The sequence below is a fragment of the Apus apus genome, chromosome 4, assembly GCF_020740795.1.
Source record: "Apus apus isolate bApuApu2 chromosome 4, bApuApu2.pri.cur, whole genome shotgun sequence".
NCBI lineage: Eukaryota > Metazoa > Chordata > Aves > Apodiformes > Apodidae > Apus > Apus apus.
The window spans coordinates 37,670,804-37,687,685 of record NC_067285.1 but is presented as its reverse complement, the minus strand read 5'-3'; the positions used below and the strand labels follow the sequence as shown (position 1 = coordinate 37,687,685).

General features: G+C 65.7%; 5 protein-coding genes across 7 annotated transcripts; 2 read left to right on the top strand and 3 right to left on the bottom strand.

Annotated features, from left to right (window-relative positions):
• Positions 1–4,512: 4,512 nt before the first annotated feature.
• On the top strand, positions 4,513–5,652 carry PRAP1 (proline rich acidic protein 1). The gene is made up of 4 exons (XM_051618251.1): positions 4,513–4,603; positions 4,920–4,998; positions 5,086–5,126; positions 5,275–5,652. The coding sequence occupies exons 1-4, from the start codon at positions 4,596–4,598 to the stop codon at positions 5,534–5,536; spliced, it is 390 nt and encodes a 129-aa protein (XP_051474211.1). The 5' UTR covers positions 4,513–4,595; the 3' UTR covers positions 5,537–5,652.
• Positions 5,653–5,947: 295 nt separating this feature from the next.
• Positions 5,948–8,003, bottom strand: ECHS1 (enoyl-CoA hydratase, short chain 1). The gene is made up of 8 exons (XM_051619194.1): positions 7,862–8,003; positions 7,186–7,383; positions 6,976–7,103; positions 6,800–6,899; positions 6,597–6,701; positions 6,384–6,503; positions 6,236–6,303; positions 5,948–6,144 (listed from the first exon to the last, which is right to left on the bottom strand). The coding sequence occupies exons 1-8, from the start codon at positions 7,962–7,964 to the stop codon at positions 6,079–6,081; spliced, it is 888 nt and encodes a 295-aa protein (XP_051475154.1). The 5' UTR covers positions 7,965–8,003; the 3' UTR covers positions 5,948–6,078.
• A 187-nt stretch (positions 8,004–8,190) lies between these two features.
• SPRN (shadow of prion protein) lies at positions 8,191–9,136 on the top strand. Its single transcript, XM_051618695.1, has 2 exons — positions 8,191–8,400; positions 8,580–9,136. Exon 2 carries the CDS (start codon positions 8,591–8,593, stop codon positions 8,960–8,962), a length of 372 nt encoding a protein of 123 aa, XP_051474655.1. The 5' UTR covers positions 8,191–8,400; positions 8,580–8,590; the 3' UTR covers positions 8,963–9,136.
• On the bottom strand, positions 9,126–12,826 carry MTG1 (mitochondrial ribosome associated GTPase 1). Its single transcript, XM_051618694.1, has 11 exons — positions 12,592–12,826; positions 12,447–12,511; positions 12,134–12,238; positions 11,971–12,051; positions 11,669–11,725; positions 11,427–11,517; positions 11,279–11,340; positions 10,199–10,295; positions 9,915–9,996; positions 9,690–9,802; positions 9,126–9,597 (listed from the first exon to the last, which is right to left on the bottom strand). Exons 1-11 carry the CDS (start codon positions 12,809–12,811, stop codon positions 9,500–9,502), a joined length of 1,071 nt encoding a protein of 356 aa, XP_051474654.1. The 5' UTR covers positions 12,812–12,826; the 3' UTR covers positions 9,126–9,499.
• A 345-nt stretch (positions 12,827–13,171) lies between these two features.
• Positions 13,172–16,045, bottom strand: PAOX (polyamine oxidase). 3 transcript variants are annotated; one of them, XM_051618693.1, is made up of 7 exons: positions 15,885–16,045; positions 14,985–15,477; positions 14,705–14,904; positions 14,311–14,566; positions 14,031–14,143; positions 13,789–13,946; positions 13,172–13,341 (listed from the first exon to the last, which is right to left on the bottom strand). In XM_051618693.1, exons 1-7 carry the CDS (start codon positions 16,027–16,029, stop codon positions 13,201–13,203), a joined length of 1,506 nt encoding a protein of 501 aa, XP_051474653.1. In that variant the 5' UTR covers positions 16,030–16,045; the 3' UTR covers positions 13,172–13,200. The 3 variants fall into 3 exon arrangements, with proteins under 3 accessions (XP_051474653.1, XP_051474652.1, XP_051474651.1); XM_051618692.1 differs by having other exon boundaries at positions 13,789–14,143; XM_051618691.1 differs by having other exon boundaries at positions 13,172–13,946.
• Between the last annotated feature and the right edge of the window lie 837 nt (positions 16,046–16,882).

Genomic DNA, 16,882 nt, shown 5'->3' with positions numbered 1-16,882 from the left:
TTTGAAATTCCTTCCCCCCTATTTCAGCCCAAAAAGAGCAGCCATCTCCTGGCTTGCAAAGGAAGAGAAATGTCTATGACTCACCTGATGCAAAATGAATGGACTTGGAAAAGAAATGTCCCACAGTGTCTCTTCAGAGGAATTCGTGAGTACCAGCCTGGCAGTAGCCCTGGGAGGAACAGCCACACAGGAGATGTTAGCAATAGCTGCAGACACACTGTGAGTGTTCTTCCTTCTGTCAGGTGGAGGTTACCAGCCAGTTGCTGTCAGGAGTACAAAGCAGAAGGCCCCCAAACGTACCAAATACACCTGACCTGAGGACAAACACCCTGAGTGTGTGTGGTGCTGGGCATGAAGCTCCTGTAAGGTCACTAGTGTCACCCACTGCCAGGAGTAAGTCCCTGTGGCTGTTGTAGTCAGCAGCTGCGTTGCAGGCATGAGTCCTTCCCCAGGCACCCACCTGTCCTCACTGCTCCCAGCCTGGCTCAGAGCCCCAGGAGCAGGTGAGGACACCAGTGTGCTACAAGATCCCTGGGTGGAAGGGGGGGTTGACATGAAGCATGTGCTAAATCTCATTTGTTATAGCACAAAATCAACTGTATTCCTTAAAAAATGGATGTTGGGATGAAACAAGCTGATGTTCCTTCTAGAATGAAGCATCCACACCAGCAGCCATGTGACTTGAGCTCTCATTGCTCCTCCTGGGCTGCCCTGATCAGGGTATGTGTGTAGACAAGCTGGGAGACGCTGCCCGGTTCCTCCACCCATAAAACCCTGGGGGAAGTATTTTCAGTCACCTCTGCACCAGGAACACCTCTCTCTACAGATGGGCAGTACCAAGGTCTCCTGCTGCCCTGTGCAGAGCTCAGAAGGTGGTGGGTGGCCCAGAGACATGCCCTGGCCGTGCCTGCTGGTCCTGCACACCTCTGGGAACCTGCTCCAGTGCCAGATACTCCAGGCCATGGACTCTCTTGGAGCTGTGGCCAGTGACACCAGGGGATGAGCAGACAACACAAAGGTGCTTTAGCCAGGGGAAACTGAGGAAAACACGGATGAGTCCGAGGGGAAAAGTACTTCCATGGAGCTTGGGGGACTGCTCTTTTCAAGCCTTGCCCAATCTTGGCCCTGCTGACAGGGCTGCCCCAGCCCCTGGCTGGAGATCAGCACAGCTCTGAACACTGAAATAAGCTCCCTTCATCCCCCTCAGGATAAGCTGTGCCAGGGGGACACTGTCTGCCACCCCGGGACACTGGGTGGGAGCCCCTGGCCACTCGATTTGGGCATATTTGGATGATCATTTTGTCAATTCTGGAGTCCTAAACGTAAGGAGGACAGAGAACTCCTTGGGCGCATTCAGAAGATGCCATGGAGATGATCAGAGGGCTGGAGCACCTCCCTGTGAAGACAGGCTGAGGAAGATGGGGTTGTTCAGCCTAGAGAACAGGAGGCTCTGTGGTGACCTTAGAGCAACTTTCCAATAGCTGAAGGGGCCTACAGGAAAGCTGGGGTAGGGTTTTTTACATGGGTATGTAGTGAGAGGACAAGAGGCAATGGTTTGAAAGTTAAAGAGGGGAGATTTAGGTTTGACATTAGGAAAAAGTTCTCCCCTGTGAGGGTGGTGAGACCCTGGCCCAGGTTGCCCAGGGAAGCTGTGGCTGCCCCATCCCTGGCAGTGTTGAAGGGCAGGTTGGATGGGGCTTGGAGCAACCTGGGCTGGTGGGAGGTGTCCCTGCCCATGCAGGGGGCTGGATCTAGGTGAGCTTTAAGGTCCCTTCCAACCCAAACCAGTCTATGGTTCTATGATCAAGAGACACTGGGGGCACCAGAGAAATACCTGCATTCCAGCCCTCCCCTCCCAGCTGCAGCACAGGCCGAGGCTGGGGGTGCGGGCACAGTCTGGGGGTGCCACAGGACTGCACTGGCTGCTGTGCTGTCAGGCTTGGAGGCAGCACTGCTGGAACCAGTGACAGTGACACCAGTGGCAGGGACCAGGGGAGCGTTGCCACGGGCACAGGGTTCTCAGGGTTCTGGGCAACTCCCTGCAACCACTATGGCAACAGAACGCAGCCCTTGGGCAACCCAGTGCTCTGGGTGGGCAACCTGGTGACACCCCTGGGCAAGAAAATCCTCTCATGGCTCCTTAGATCCTGCCCTGGACAACCTGCTGCCCACGCTGGGCAACTCTGTGCAGCCCCTGGGCATGGCAGGGCCACCCCCGGGAGCCAAGTGCCCCCCATGGGCCAGCTAGTGCTCCTGGTGAGCAAACCAGTGCTCTCACTGGGCAACCCATGGCCAGCACTGGTGCTCCTGGGCCAGCCCATGGCCAAGCAGAGGCCTCCCCAGGGCAGGCAGGTGCACCAGTATGAGGAGATGGATGGTGTCCCCAGGAGCCCCATCAGGTCACAGCCTCAGGCAGCACCAGCCAGCATGCACCAGCCACCCAATGACACCAGGAACATCTCCTGGGAGGGAACACTTTCCCAGAGGATTCAGGTTTAGCCTGAAAGGCACTGGGACAAGAGCAGCCTGGTGGGGCTGGTGGGGCCGCTCTAGCTACTGTCACGGTTCCGGCCCAGCTGTTACCACCTGGGAATCCAGAGGAGGACAGTGAAGTTTTCACTGCCCAGTTGTGTTCACTGGCAAAACAGACATACTCAGTTTTGGGAGAAAAAGAAATGAATCCATTTCATTTATCAGAACACTAGAAAGGACAAGACCAAGTATCATTTACCTTCCCCCCACCCTGCCCTTTTTCCAGGGCTTAACCTGCTTTCCTCCCATTTCTCTGCCTCCTCCCCCTCAGTGACACAGGGGGACGGGGAGTGGGGTTTGTGATCAGTTCCTCACATGGATCCCGCTGATCCTTCCTCCTCAGAGGGAGGACTTCTCACCTCTCCACCATGGGGTCCATCCCATGGGAGAGTGTCCATCACAAACCTCTCCACTATGAGTTCCTCCCATGAGGTGCAGTCCCTCTGGAGCAGATTGCTACAGCATGGGCTGTCCACAGAGTCATGGGCTGCTTTGGGGACAGCCATCTCCTCTGGCACCATGGTCCTCCCCGGCTGCAGCTCCACATCTGCCCCACCATGGTCCTCCACAGGCTCTAGCTCCACATCTGCCCCACTGTGGTTCCCCTCAGCTGCAGGTCAACCTCTGCTCCACCATAGTCCTTCACAGGCTGTTCCACCATGTTCTTCCAGGGGCTGCAGGGGCACAGTTGCCATCTCATCATGGGCTGCAGTGAACCTCTGCTTGGGCACATCTTCCCCCTTCTACCTCACCACCCTTTGTATCTCTGCTCCCGTGGTGCTTGTGCCTCCCCCTCCAATGTCAAAAGCTGCACATTCCACCATGGAAGTGGGTGGGACCAGGAGCTTCCTTGGTTTGTTGCTGAGCACCAAGACAAACAAGCTCCAAAACCTGCACAAATGGCACCTTTGCCTTTTCCCCTCCACCCTTCTGCTGCAGCCTGACACTGCTCAACGTGCTCTACCACTTTGCTCTTCATCCTTCCTAAAATTTTGAGCTTGCTCCCTCCCAGCCTGGGAGCAGAAAGGCACAGCTTGTCCCAGATCCCTCCTCTCTTCCCCGAGCAGCAGCTGCATTCCACCCTGAAAGCTTCTTCAGTCCTCTCATCAAAATGTATCAGTTTAATTTCCAAGTCACCTCCAGCAATTATTGCACATAATCCATGCCCTTGCTCTAGTCACTCAACCTTTATGCTATTTAGGAGGAACGGGGAATGTCATCCAGGTTGACATCCCCCATTCTTCCTAAACAGGGTGCAAGTCAGGCCCGCCTGCAGCTTATTTTATCTTATCTCCTACGATATCTTTTATCTTGTAATGCAACCAGGAGAACTTCCAGGTCCAGGAGTATGGTCCAACATCACCATGCTGCCAGGAAGATGCAGGAGAAGTCCAAACAGCCTGGGGTGTTGGGGAAGTCCTGGAGCTGGCAGGAGAGCACAGCAGAGGCAGCAGCCATGGGGTTGGAGAGCATCCTCTCCTGCCAGGTTCTGCCCACCTCAGGGAGATGTACCAGCAAGGAGTGGGCATTACCTGCCCCTTCTCCCCCTGCCTGCCTTGCCTGGACAACCTCTTCCATCCCTCCCTGGGGCCTTGGGGTCAATCCATCTCCTTGGAGAGGGCTTCATTCCAGGGGTGCTGAAGCTGCTGCCGCACCAAGGTTGGGTTTCAGAGGGCAGATCCAGCTCTGCAACTCTGAAGAGACAGAAGAGCTGGTGCTTTCCTACAGGTCAAGGCCAGCTTGGATGGGGCTTGGAGCTACCTGGTCTAGTGAAAGGTGTCCCACCCATGGCAGGGGCAGGGACTGGATGATCCTCGAAGTTCCCTCCTACCCAGACCTTCCTGTGAGCTGAAGGTGGGATGCAGGTCCCACGAGCCCCAGGGCACGGGGATTGCAGGTGCCACGAACAACCCCCAGGCCCCCAAGGGCACGGGGGGTTAATCCCACGCCCCCTTTTCCCCCCAGCAGCACCCGCAGCTCGACCCGGCACCGCCCAGGGAGCGGCCGCACCCGCCGGTGGGCAAAGTGCGGGCAGGTTGCGGGCAGGCAAAGGAGCAGCAGCCATGGAGCGGTACGTCCCTGCGGGAGGGCAGGGGGGCAGCAGGGGCTGGGGCGCCGGCACAGGGGGCAGGCAGAGACCGGGGGTGCAGGCAGGACTGGGCAGGAGCTGCGGGTGCAGGGAGCGGGCAGGCACTGCGGGTCCGGGGGCAGGCAGGAACTGGGGTGCAGGCAGGAGCTGGGGTGCAGGTAGGAGCTGGGGGTGCAGGTAGGAATTGCGGGTGCAGGCAGGAGCTGGGGTGCAGGCAGGAATTGTGGGTGCAGGCAGGAACTGGGGTGCAGGCAGGAGCTGGGGGTGCTGCCAGCACAGCCCCTGCCCTCTCCCCCAGCACAGCGGCCGCCCGGCTCTGCAGCATCGCAGTCCTGCTGGGCGCTGCCCTCCTCCTGCCCAGCCCCGGGGACACCCAGGTGAGCCCCCATGCCCCCCTGAGGAGCAGGCACAGGCAGCCCCCTGGGTGCTCAGGGCCACCCCCACTGTCCCCTCTCTCCCCACAGGCTCCCGGTGACATTGGAAGGCAGGACTTGGCCAAGGACATGTAAGGGGCAGCCACGCTCCCACCCCTGCAGGCCTCTTGCCCCACAGGAATCCCACCCTAGTGGGGTGGGACTCCCCTGGGGCAGGGGGGTATTTTGTCACCCTGAGGCACCGTGACGTTTCCTCACTGTTTGTGTCCCCCCTGGCAGAGCGCTGGGTGTACGAGCCGTGGAGCCACCTGAGGAGGGTGGGGTGAGCAATGAGGTGGAACCAGGTATAAAGGTCTTCTCCAGCAGTGCCTGGGCTCCATGGAGTCCTCACCAAGCCCAGGCAGGACCAGAGGAGGACCGAGACCACCTCTACCACCCCCAGGACGAGGCCAGGGAGGCTGATGTGCAAGGCCCCCTCATGCTGTCCCTGGAGGTGCAGAGTGGTCCAGAGGAGGACCGTGACTACCTCTACCACAGCTGAGTGGAAACATGACATGGGCTGTGAAATCAGGGTTGAGAGCTGCACCTCAGGCTTCCTGAGAGGACTCATCCCTCCCTTCCCACTCTTGAGCCCCCCAATAAACCCATTCTCCTCTCCATGACCTGGTGGGCTCCATGTTGCTGCTAGGAACCCACCTCTAAGTAAAGAGTCCCCAAATCTCAGGGTCCTCTGCTTGGGCTCACCCTGAGACCCTGTGCAGAGGAGGGAGGACTCAGGCCACCACCCCAGCCTCAGGGGGGGCTGAGGCCAGGCAAATTCAGCACGTGGGTGTTGTGTCCAAGGTGTGGCAGGCTGTCCCCTTCCCCTGGGGACCTGTTGTTCCACAAGGCTGCTCTAAGAGCAGTGTGATGGCCTCGGGGGGGGGGTCTCAGTGAACCCCACAGCAAGATGTCCCAGCTCCTGGCAGCGCCAGGAAAACTTTTAATAGCGATGGCAAAGGCGGTCCCAGCTGCTGGCTGTCTCCCCTTGGGTTGCAGACCCCCCATCCAGTGGTGACAGGGTGGGGAGCAGCCGTGGGGAGCTCAGTTGTCGGTGAAGTTCGCCTTGCGCTTCTCCACAAACGCCGTCATCCCCTCCTTGCGGTCGGCCTGTGGGGAGAGGAGAGGGGGGAGGCTTGGAACCTCCCCTGCAGCCCCCCTGCCCGCCCTCCAGCCCGGGGCCACCCCCTCCTCTACTCACAGTGGCGAAGGTGGTGTAAAAAAGGCGCTTCTCCGTCCTGGTTCCCTCCGCCAGCGTCGTCTCAAAGGCTGCAAGCAAGGGAGAAGTTGGGGAGCCCCCACTGCCCCCCCCTCCCAGGGAGGGTCCTGGATGGCCCCCCAGCACCTACCAGCGTTCACTGACTCCTTGGCCATGGCGGTCACCAGCTTGGAGTTGCTGGCGATCTTCTCAGCGCAGGCGATGGCTGCGTCCAGGAGCTTCTCCACAGGGAAGACCTTGCTGACGAGGCCTAGGAGGGGCGGTGGGAGGCGGTGGGGTGGGCTGGGAGGGGACACGACTCCCCCTGGACCCCTGCAATGCCAGGCCTGGATCACATCCCTACCTGCCTCCTTTGCCTCCTTCGCTGAAATCCGGTCCCCGGTGAGGACCATCTCCATCGCCAGTGACTTCCCCACCGCCCTGGTCAACCTCTGAGTCCCTCCAGCGCCTGGCGACATGTGGGGAAGGAAAATGACCAGAGAGGGATCCACGGGTGCCCCCACTGCAGCCTGGGTGGCCCCCCCTGGGCAGGTGCCCCCTGCTCACCTGGGATGGTCCCCAACAGGATCTCAGGTTGCCCAAACTGCGCCTTCTCCCCAGCGTAGATGATGTCACACATCATGGCCAGCTCGCAGCCGCCACCCAGCTGGGACAGGGGCGGAAGGGGGGCTTAGGGAGTGCCAGGGTGGCACCGGGGGCGGGGGGAGGGGGGGGACACTCACGGCGTAGCCATTGACGGCGGCGATGATGGGTTTGCGGACGGTGGCCACCTTGTCCCAGCCGGCCAGGAAGCTGCTGCTGTAGCACTCCTGGAAGGTTTTATCCTGCATCTCCTTGATGTCCGCCCCGGCTGCAGAGGGAAGCAGGATGGGACACCGGAGCCCCCCACGGGAAGCAGGATGGGACACCGGCCCCGGGGAGCCCGGCCGTACCTGCGAAGGCTTTCTGGCTGCCGGTGATGACGATGGCCCCCACCTGCGGGTCCCCCTCCATGGCCTCCAGCGCCCGCCGCAGCTCCGCCATCAGCCCCTCGCACAGCGCGTTCAGCGCCTGCGGCCGCTCCAGCCGGATCAGCCCCACGTTCCGCCGCGCCCCGGTCTTCTCCACCACCAGGTACTGGAACGGGGGCCCTGCCCGCACCCCCGCGAGGCACCGGCTGAGAGCGGCCCGCCGGGATCCCCGCCCCGGCCCCCGCCGCGCTATTTTCAGGCGACCTTCAGGGTGGCAGGCGCGCCAGCGGTCACCGGCGACGGCAGCCCCGGGGACAGCGCAGCCGGGGGAGGGGCGGCCCAGGGACCGCCCGGTGCCGGGGCCAGGCACGCAGGGAGCGGTGCTGGAGACGGGCCCGGGGCGGGGACCCCGTGGGAGGTGCTGGGGCAACACCCGGTACCGGGCCCCGGTACGCAGGGCCGTTGCCCACATACGGTGCCGGACCCGGTGCGCGGGTTCGGGACCGGTGCAGGGAGGGCCCCACGTGCCCGCTGCTGTCCGCCCGGGGCCACGCCCCGCTGTCCCGCCGGCGCCGCTTCCCGCCGCAGCTGCCCCCCCCCGTGTCCTGTCCCGGTGCCGCCCCCCGGCCGCCCTCCCCCGCTGTCCCCCCCCACTCACCGGCGCTGCAGCCCCGCGCGCCGCGGGGGGGCGGGGGGGGCGGCGCGAGCAGCCCGCGGGAGCGCGCGGCGGGGCGCAGGAGCGCGCGCAAGGCGGCGGCCATGGCGGAGCGCGGCGGAACGGTGCGCGGCCCGCCCCGCCCCCTCGGGGGAGGCCCCGCCCCCTGCCCGCGCTGATTGGCCCAGGCGGCCCCGCCCCCCAAAGCACCGTTCCCATTGGCTGCGGTGACGCGGCCCCGCCCCGGCGGGCCGGGAAGCCCCCGGGGCGCGTTGAGGCGCCGGGGGGGGGCGGGGGGGATACCGGAGGGGGGGTGTTACCGGAGGGGGGGGGTGTGGGCGCTGCCCCCCCGCCCCGCCCCCCCCACGGGCGGCCCTGCGTGGGCGCCGTGACCCGCCCCGCCCTCCCCTTCCTTCCCTTCCCCCGAGCAGCCCCGAGCGCGCGCCCCCGCGCGTGGAGTTCGGGGGCTCGGGGGGGGCGGTGTCGCGGCCGGGGCGGGGCGGAGCGGAGGGACCGGAGCGCGGTAGCGGGACCCGGGCCCGGTGAGCCCTGGGGTGCGGGGTGGCGCGTGAGCAGCGTGCAAGGCGCGGGTGTCCACACGCGTGCACAACCCCGCACGGGGGGGGTGGGGAGGGGGGGCACAGCCGTGACCGGCAGGCGCGCCTGCTGCCCCAGCACAGGCGGGTGACCCAGGCGGTGACGCGGTGTGTCCCCCCCGCAGGCTCCCCCGGGATGCGGCGGGGCGCGGCGGCGGGCTGGGCGCTGCTGCTGCTGAGCGCCGCGCTCTGCGACACGGTGACCGGCAAGGGCGGGCGCGGCGGGGCCCGGGGCGCGGCGCGGGGGGCGGCCCGCGGCGCCTCCCGTGCCCGGGTGAGGCCGGCGCTGCCCCGCTACGGCTCGGCCGGGGCGGCCCTGCGGGTGGCCGGGGCGGCGGCGGCCGGAGCGGCGGCGGGAGCCGCGCTGAGCCGGGTCCGGTTACCCGGAGAGTCGGAGGCGGGTGGCGAGTACCGGGATGGCAACTGGACCTCCGCCGCCTCGGCCCGCGGCCCGCCGGGCTGGGCCGCGCCCTGGCTCTGCCCGCTGGCCGCCCTGCTCCGCCCCTGACCGCCGGCCGCCACCCCCGGGGCCGCGCCCACCCTGCCGCCGGGGCAGGACCCCGCCGGAGCCCACCCACCGTGCCACCCCAGCCTGTTCGGGTCCCCGGTCGCGCCGTTCTTCCGTACGTGGGACTCCCCGCGCCGAAAGGAGAAAGCGGCAGCAATAAAACTGGGAGTAACACCGGCGTGCCTGGATGCGGGGACGCGGACGGGACCCGGGAGCGGCCACCGCCCCGGTCACCACCCGCCGAACCTTTATTTCGGGAGGGGGGTGCGAGGGGGGGCCGGGGCCGCAGGGACGGAAGGTGCCACGGGGGATTTGTCCCGGGTGGAGGAAGCAGCCGTGGTCCAGGCCCCCGCAGTGACACCCCCGGCTCGGGGATCCCGCACCCCCCGCAGGGTCCGAAACCGGGGCCCTCCCCGCGGCTGCTTGTCACCGTCACAGCTCCGTGCCGTGGGGCCCGGGCAGTCAGCGGGGAGCATCCCGGCCCTTGTCCGCTCCCCGCGCAGCTCCAGGCGGTGCCTCTTCCCCGCGGGAGATGTCTCAGTCCAGGGTCACCCTGCCCAGACGTCCCGCTCGGAAATCCCGCAGGAACTCGCAGGCGGCAGCCGGGTAGTTGGGCACGGTCACGTTGACATCCCCTGGGGGGGTCAAGGCAGGTGTCAGCGGGGCCCGGAGCTGCCGCAGGCTCCCCCAGAGGCTGCCCCCCGACCACCCCGCCCCGAGGGCTCACCCGTGCCCGTCAGCACCTTCACCCGCTGCGTCCAGCCCTGGGCCAGGGCCACGCTCCTCAGCACCACCGCGATGTCATCGCGGGGCTCGGCCAGCCCGTAGCGCCGCACGTACCTGCCGAGGGCAGGGCTGAGCCCCGGCACCGCCCTGCCCCCCGGTTCTGCAGGGACCACCCGCTGGGACCACTGGCTGCAGAGGCAGCTCCGGGCCCTCGGCGGTTCCTCACCCGAACTGCTGCCTCTTGTTCAGGGTGTAGAGGAGGTAGTCAGCCATGATGTCCTCCCCCACCAGGTGGTCACGGATAGCTCCTGGGAAAGAGGGTCAAGCCCCAGCTCCCCCCAGCCCTGGCCACCCCTCCCGCCGTCCCTGTGCCACCCCTGGGCAGCCAGGCAGCGCATGCTGGCCAGGAGAGGGGCCGTGCAGGCTCCCACCCCAGCCTCAGGTTCCAGCCCCCCCTGGGGCTCGAAGCCACCTCTGGGAAGCCCCCCCCCGCCACAGCCACCACCTCACCACACAGTGCCAGCTTCATGCCTGTCTCCACATCACCCAGCTTCGGCGAGAGCACCCCCGGCGTGTCCACCAGGTACATCAGGGGCTTCTCAGAGACCTGGGATAGGGGCAAGCAGGGCAGGTGGGACACACAGCTCTTGGTCATTAGCAACATGGACTGACAGGGCCAACAAGTGGAGCACTGAGCTCTTGGGCTCAGGCCTCACTGGAAACATGCTTTGGCTCGTGCAAACCACATGAAGTTCAACAAGGCCAGGTGCAAGGTCCTCCACGTGGGCTGGGGCAACCCCAGGCACAAACACATGCTGGGTGGAGAACAGACTGAGAGCAGCCCTGAGGAGAAGGACCTGGGGGTGTTGGGTGATGAGAAGCTCAACATGACCCAGCACCATGTGCTGGAGCCCAGAAACCACCCGTGTCCTGGGCTGCATCCCCAGCAGTGTGACCAGCAGGGCCAGGGAGGGGATTGTCCCCTCTGCTCTGCTCTGCTGAGACCCCCCTGCAGGGCTGGGAACAGCTCTGGGTTCCCCAACACAGGAAGGACATGGAGCTGTTGGAGAGAGTCCAGAGGACGCCCCGGAGATGATGGGAGGGCTGGAGCAGCTGGGAGAGTTGGGGTGTTCAGCCTGGAGAAGGCTCTAGGGAGACCGTAGAGCACCTTCCAGTGCCTGAAGGGGCTCCAGGAAAGCTGGGGAGGGGCTTGGGACAAGGGCAGGGACAGGACAAGGGGTAAAAACTGGAAGAGGGGAGATTTAGCTTAGACGTTGGAAGGAAATTCTTCACCAGGGACAGGTTGCCCACGGAAGCTGTGGCTGCCTCATCCCTGGCAGTGTTGAAGGGCAGGTTGGATGGGGCTTGGAGCAGCCTGGGCTGCTGGGAGGTGTCCCTGCCCATGCAGGGGGTTTGGAACTAGATGAAGAAGGTCCCTTCCTACCCAAACAAGTCTGTGATTCTATGAAGGGGGATGGGAGCAACCCTCTGGGGTCAGCTCTGCCTGCCTGCAAGTTTTCTACAGCTCGTGTGAGAGGACACAGGGAGGCAGAGGCCAGTGCCCAGCTGGCTGCACTGTGGGGACAGTACCTGGATTCTGGTCAGCACGGCCTTGGTGACACCTGGCTCGCCACCCACCGCGGTGGCTTTCCCTTCAGGGCAAGGGGAGATATGGTCAGAGCAGTGAGACTCTGCCCCTCCACGCTGCTCCCCAAGTCCAGGCACCACACACAAATACCCTTTTTGAGATGCAGCCTCCGCAGGGAGTTGATGAGCGAGGACTTGCCCACGTTGGGCACACCAATCACCAGGATGTTGTACTCAGAGTTCTGGAAGCAAGGAAGCTCTTGGCCAGCCACCCCAGGAGCAAGGGGCAACCACGATGGTGGGACAAGCCACCCAGTGCTCCTGGCACACGTGCGAGCAGCCACGTCCCTCCTGAGGGCTGCCCCGGCGCCCTGTGCACCCACCAGCTCTCACCTCAGCCCTGTGGTAGCGTGGGCTGTCACCCACCAGCTTGGCAACCAGAGGGACAATCTGCAGAGGAACACAGAGAAGGGCTGGAATGGCAGGTCTGTGCCCAGGCTGGCAGCAGCTGCTCGGTTGGAGGATGCTGTGCCAGGAGGATGCACAAAATGGAGGCCAAGAAGAGGCTGTGGGTAAGCTGGAAAGGCAGCTGCAACAGCCAGTGTCCCCTCCTGCAGTGGGGCACTGGGGCCTCTCCGTGGGGCTGGGAGATCAGCACCGAGGGCAGGGCTGCCCGTGGACTGCTGGCCTGGTACCTTTTTGACATTGCTGTCGTGCCGGCAGTCGGTGAAGACAACATGTGAGCATCCTCCCTGCTTCAGGTGCTCCAAAACTGTCTGAAAGGGACAGGCAGAGGCACTGCTGGCACCTGCCTGCAGGGCCCCGTGGGGTCCCAGCCAGCCCCGCCGCGGTGCTCACCGGCTGCCGGCAGGGATCAGCCAGGTCCATCTTGTTCAACACCAGAACGTGTGGGCGGATGCCCAGCACCTCCCGCAGCAGGGGGTTCCGGCCTGACAGCGGGATGTGGGTGCTGCTAAGGAGAATGACTGTGTGCTGGCGGGGGAGCAAGTGCCAGGGGGAGCAGCGGGGGGACGCGGTAACTGGTGGGGCTGAAAAGGGGTGGGGGACTGGGAGAAGCGCTCTGGAGGGAGACAGGGTAGCTGAGGGACACAGGGGCAGGAGAAGCCGGTGCAGGGCGCCGGGGAACACAAGGAGCCGTGCTGGAGGATATCCGAGCGTCGTGCACCTCGACCAGGCAGTCGGCGCTGCGCAGGGAGGCCCGCATCCGCCGCAGGCCTGGGACACAGCGCCGGGTGAGCGGCGGCAGCAGCGGGGCGGAAGGCGGTCAGCCCGCCCGCCCCGCTCCCACCCCTCACCTTTTGCCATGTGTCCCGGGAACCAGGAGGCCGCCTCGCGGCCGCCGAAGTCGAAGCGCTGCCGGAGCCCGCCGGGCCCGGGCCCCGCGGCAGCGCCCGCCCGCAGCGCGCCCGCCCAGCCCCTCATGGCGGTGGCGGCGGCGCCTCTGCCGCGCGTCACATCCGGCGCGACGCGCGTGACCCGCCCCGGCGGGCGTTGCTGCCGCCTCCGCAGCGCCATGGCGGAACCGGGCCCTCCCGCCGAACCGGGCCCTCCGGCGGGGCCTGGCGGCTCGGGGGGCGCCGGAGCCAGCGGGGAGCGCTCCGTGCCCTCCTCGGGTCCCGGCGCCCCCCGTGCCGCGGGACCTGCTCCCCAGCCGCCCCCCCCGCCACCTCCGCCCGCTCAGCCGGGCCCCGCGCGGGACCCGCTGGACGACCCCCGCTACCTGATCGCCAGCACCAACTGGTACTGACGCCACAGCGCCTCTTCCGGACCCGAGCTGAGCAGCTGCACCCATCCCTCCGTCCACCCCCCCTGGAGAGAGAGAAGAAGCTTCTGCATCCCCCTGCCGGGGAGATTTCTCAATAAAGGGGAGTGAGCTGAGAAGAAGGAGGTTTATTTTTCCTGCCTCAGTGCTGAGGAGCGGGGCTGGGTGCCTGGAAGAGCTGGTTGAGCCGCTCGGCTTCTCGCCAGCCTGACAGCAGCGCCCCGTGGGTGGTGGAGTAGAAGGTGCGGTGGGTGGCCTCGCCGGCGAAGAGGAGCTGCAGAGGCTGCAGTGGGGCGGGAGGTGAGCACCGGGGTCCTGCCGCCTGCCCCGGCCCCGCGGGGACACCGGGTCCTACTAAACCAGTCTAATCTCCATGCCGTCTGGCACCCCGCAGATGCAACCACCCAGAGGTCGAGGAGCGGGCATCTTCCCTTCCTTAGAGACCCACCCTGCCCTGTGAGGACCCCACAAAGTGGCAGGAAGGAGCTACAGGTCTCCAAATGTTATGGAAATTGTGTTCCCCCCTGCCCCCATGGAGCTCAGCAGGGAGAGTCAAGGGGGGGCTGGCTGGTGGTCCAAGCAGGAATGGGGAATGCCACCTCCCTGTGCTCCTCAAGGCCTGAGGCCTCCTGTGCCCAGGATGCCCCAGTCCACCTGTTCCCATGTCTGGGGGTCCTGCTCTCTCCATGGCCTCTGCATCCCCCTCTGCCCCCTCCGGAGCCAAAATTACCCTGGGGTCCTCAGGGTCCTCGGGTAGGGGCTGAGCCAACACGTCGATGTCATCCCCAGTGCTGCCGACGGCCACGTAGCTGTAGGAGCCGCGGGTGTAGGGAGCGCTGTGCCAGCGGGACCAGAGCACACTCCTGGGAGCGGGCAGGAGCGCGTTCCCTGCAGGCACGGGTGTTGCGTGGGATCCAGATACCGGGACCCCGTGTCCCCCGTGAGAGTTGGGGTGACGGGTGGTGGCAGTACCTGTCATTGTGCGGAGGAGGTGGGTCATGGTGCTGAGAACCTCAGCGTTGCTCAGGGTCTCCATGTACTCCGACTCCTTCCCTGCGATGAAGCCGCAGAGGACGTGTCCGTGCCTGGGGAGGAAAAATGGGGCTGGGAGCTGCCTGCCACCTCCTGCTGCGTCATGGGCCGCCAGGGACCCAGAAGGTTCCAAAGCTCCAGACAGGACCAAGATGCTCCTTCACATTGCCCAGAAGATGCTCAAACCCCCCCAGATGCCCCTTTGCACCTGACCACGTACTGCTCTGGTGGTTGGAGAACCACAAATCCAATGAGCTTCTTGAACCAGTTGGCCTCCAGGTCAGCACTGGGCTCCTCAAGAGGTGACTCGTCCTCCCACACCACTTCCAGCAACTGCTGCTGGGGTTCCCAGAAAGGCTCCTCGAACTCCAGGAAGATCTTGTTGTTGGTGCCGAAACCCAGGCGGCGAATGGCTTCTGCTTTCTGCTTGGGCAGGGGAGGCTGGAAGAAGACCTGGTGGCATTCCTTCAGGAATCCTGCAGGGACAAGATGGCACAGAAGATGGGGCAGCTCTGTCTGAGCTGGGTCTGAAATACTTTTCCTTGCCCTCCATCTTCCCATCTCCCAGCTGATTGGAGGGGACAGGCAGGACAAGGAAAGGTGTGTGTTCTCACCCAGTGGGACGGTGATGATGACGTGGTCGGCGAGGAAGGTGTCTCCATCCTCACACTCCACCTGCACAGGGAAATCCCTGCCATCATCCCCTTCCTCTCGGAAGGTCCCTCTCCACTGGATGGTCCTCACGGCCTTGTTGAGCAGGACGGTGCCCTCGGGAAGAGCCGAGAGCATGCGATGGGGCAAGCTGCTGTAGCCGCTGTGGGAGGAGACACCACTGGGGACAAGCTGCCTCCAGAAACACTCTGCCCCGTCCCACCTCTCCAGCCACGCGCTTACCCCGGGAAGGTGCAGTCGAGGCCGGGCAGGGAGATGTATTCCCCGAAGGGCTCCAGGGCCACCAGGTCCATGCTGTGTGTCCCGCTGATGCAACACTCCAGCTTGAAGCAGGTGGCCAGGACGGCCAGCCGGAGCCGCCGGGCCTCCTCCTGCCCCCCACCCAGCGCGGGGACCCTCCGGGTGATCTCAGCCCGCAGGTACTGCCCCACGCTGGGCGCCGGCAGCTCCCCGGCCCCCCGGAAGGCGCGGGTGGTGGCCAGGAGGGTGTCAAAGAGGTCGTGGGCTTCACTTACTGCCCGGGGGTCCAGCACCTTCCCCGAGCTGCCGTAGGTGACGGAGGGCAGTGGGGGGTGGCCCCCTGCCTCCGCCTGCTGGTTCTCCTCCCGGGCTGCCTCGGGGCCCAGCAGCCCGTAGTCGGTGGCCAGGCAGAAGACAGGGTTGCCCGGTGAGGGGCCGTGGATCCAGTGTGCCCCCATCTCTGCCAGCCCTGATGCTGCGGGGATGGGAAGGAAGGGGGGTCACCCCGGGGTGCACGTGTGGCAGGAACCCCCCCCCCCCGGGGCAGCGGGAGCCCCAACTCCTCCTGCACCCCAGGACAACTGGAGGCAGCAGCTCTGCCCCAGCCCCTCCATGTGCCGCCCGGGACCGGCTCCGCTCGGGTTCCGCTGCACTCCCGGGACTGGCGCCCCGCAGCTCCGCGTCCATCCCTCGCACGACAGGCCCCAGGGGGGGTCAGGGGCAGCTGCCCATCCCTGCTCCGGCCCCGGTGCCACCCCCTCACACCCAGCCCCTTCCCGGTACTTCCACCTCCGGCCGGACGCCGTCCCCGGCCCGATGCTCGCGGGGCCGCCCGCGTCTCCCCCGCCCAGCCTCGTCCCCCGGTGCCGCCCAGCCCGGTACCGAAGCGGCGCGTGCGGACGCGTCCCCCGGCGCGCCCCGTCGCCTCCAGCAGGCGGAGGGAGCCGTGGCCGCGGAGCCGCTGCGCAGCGCCCAGCCCCGCCAGCCCCGCGCCCACCACCAGCACCCGCCGCCCGCCGCCCTCCATCCTGCCGGGACCGCCCGCTCCGGGACCGCCCCCCCGGGTCCCGCCCCCCCCCCCCCGCGTCCCGCCCCCCCCCCCGGGTCCCGCCCTCCCCCCCCGGGTCCCGGAGCCCGGTCGGGGCGGTAGGAGGCCGGTGTGGCAGCGCCGCTGGCAGCAGCTCCGCACCGCCTCCTGCCCCGCAGCCCCGGTGCCCTGGCAGCCCAGGGAGGGGGAGCGGCTGCCGGGTCCCCCCGGGGGTCCGGCTGCTGGCCTGGCCACGCGTGTCCCCGGGACGCCCCGCAGAGCCGCTGGTGCGTGGCAGCTGCCCGCCGGAGCGCCCGCTCGCCAGGGATTTCCAGGCTCTTGTGGGCATGAGTCACAGAATCTTTTTGGTTGGAAAAGACCTTTAAGACCATCCAGTCCAAGCACTAACCCCGCCCTGCCAAGGCTACCCCTGCCCCGTGTCCCTCAGCACCATCTATAGGGCTTTGAGGCCCCCCCAGGGATGGGGACTCCCCCCCTGCCCTGGGCAGCCTGGGCCAGGCCCTGACAACCCTCTCTGTGAACAAATTGTTCCTAGTATCCAATCTAAACCTCCCCTTGAGGGCATTTCCTCTTGTCCTATCACTTGTTCCTTTGTTCCTGGGGAGCAGAGCCCGACCCCCCTGGCTCCAACCTCCTTTCAGGAGCTGCAGAGCCAGCAGGTCTCCCCTCACCTCCTTGTCTCCAGGCTGGACACCCCCAGCTCCCTCAGCTGCTCCTGCTCAGACTGGTGCTCCAGCCCCTTCCCCAGCTCCACTGCCCTTCCCTGGACACGCTCCAGCCCCTCCATGTCCTGCTTGTCCTGAGGGGCCCAGCCCTGACCCCAGGATTCACA

Coding starts and splice junctions, on each gene's coding strand:
- ECHS1 (XM_051619194.1), bottom strand. CDS start 7,964: ATGGCCGCCGCCTTGCGCGCGCTCCTGCGCCCCGCCGCGCGCTCCCGC. Junction 6,702..6,799: donor CCTGTTGGGGACCATCCCAG/GTGAGCAGGGGG, acceptor ACATGTCGCCAG/GCGCTGGAGGGACTCAGAGG. Junction 6,504..6,596: donor GAAGGAGGCAAAGGAGGCAG/GTAGGGATGTGA, acceptor CGCCCCTCCTAG/GCCTCGTCAGCAAGGTCTTC.
- SPRN (XM_051618695.1), top strand. CDS start 8,591: ATGCGGCGGGGCGCGGCGGCGGGCTGGGCGCTGCTGCTGCTGAGCGCC.
- PRAP1 (XM_051618251.1), top strand. Junction 4,999..5,085: donor CCAGCCCCGGGGACACCCAG/GTGAGCCCCCAT, acceptor CTCTCCCCACAG/GCTCCCGGTGACATTGGAAG. Junction 5,127..5,274: donor CAGGACTTGGCCAAGGACAT/GTAAGGGGCAGC, acceptor CCCCCCTGGCAG/AGCGCTGGGTGTACGAGCCG.
- MTG1 (XM_051618694.1), bottom strand. CDS start 12,811: ATGGCGCTGCGGAGGCGGCAGCAACGCCCGCCGGGGCGGGTCACGCGC. Junction 12,052..12,133: donor CTGATCCCTGCCGGCAGCCG/GTGAGCACCGCG, acceptor TGTCCCTTTCAG/ACAGTTTTGGAGCACCTGAA. Junction 11,518..11,668: donor CACGCTACCACAGGGCTGAG/GTGAGAGCTGGT, acceptor CCTTGCTTCCAG/AACTCTGAGTACAACATCCT.
- PAOX (XM_051618691.1), bottom strand. CDS start 16,029: ATGGAGGGCGGCGGGCGGCGGGTGCTGGTGGTGGGCGCGGGGCTGGCG. Junction 14,144..14,310: donor GTTCTCCAACCACCAGAGCA/GTACGTGGTCAG, acceptor TTTCCTCCCCAG/GCACGGACACGTCCTCTGCG. Junction 13,947..14,030: donor CCTCCTCCGCACAATGACAG/GTACTGCCACCA, acceptor CCGTGCCTGCAG/GGAACGCGCTCCTGCCCGCT.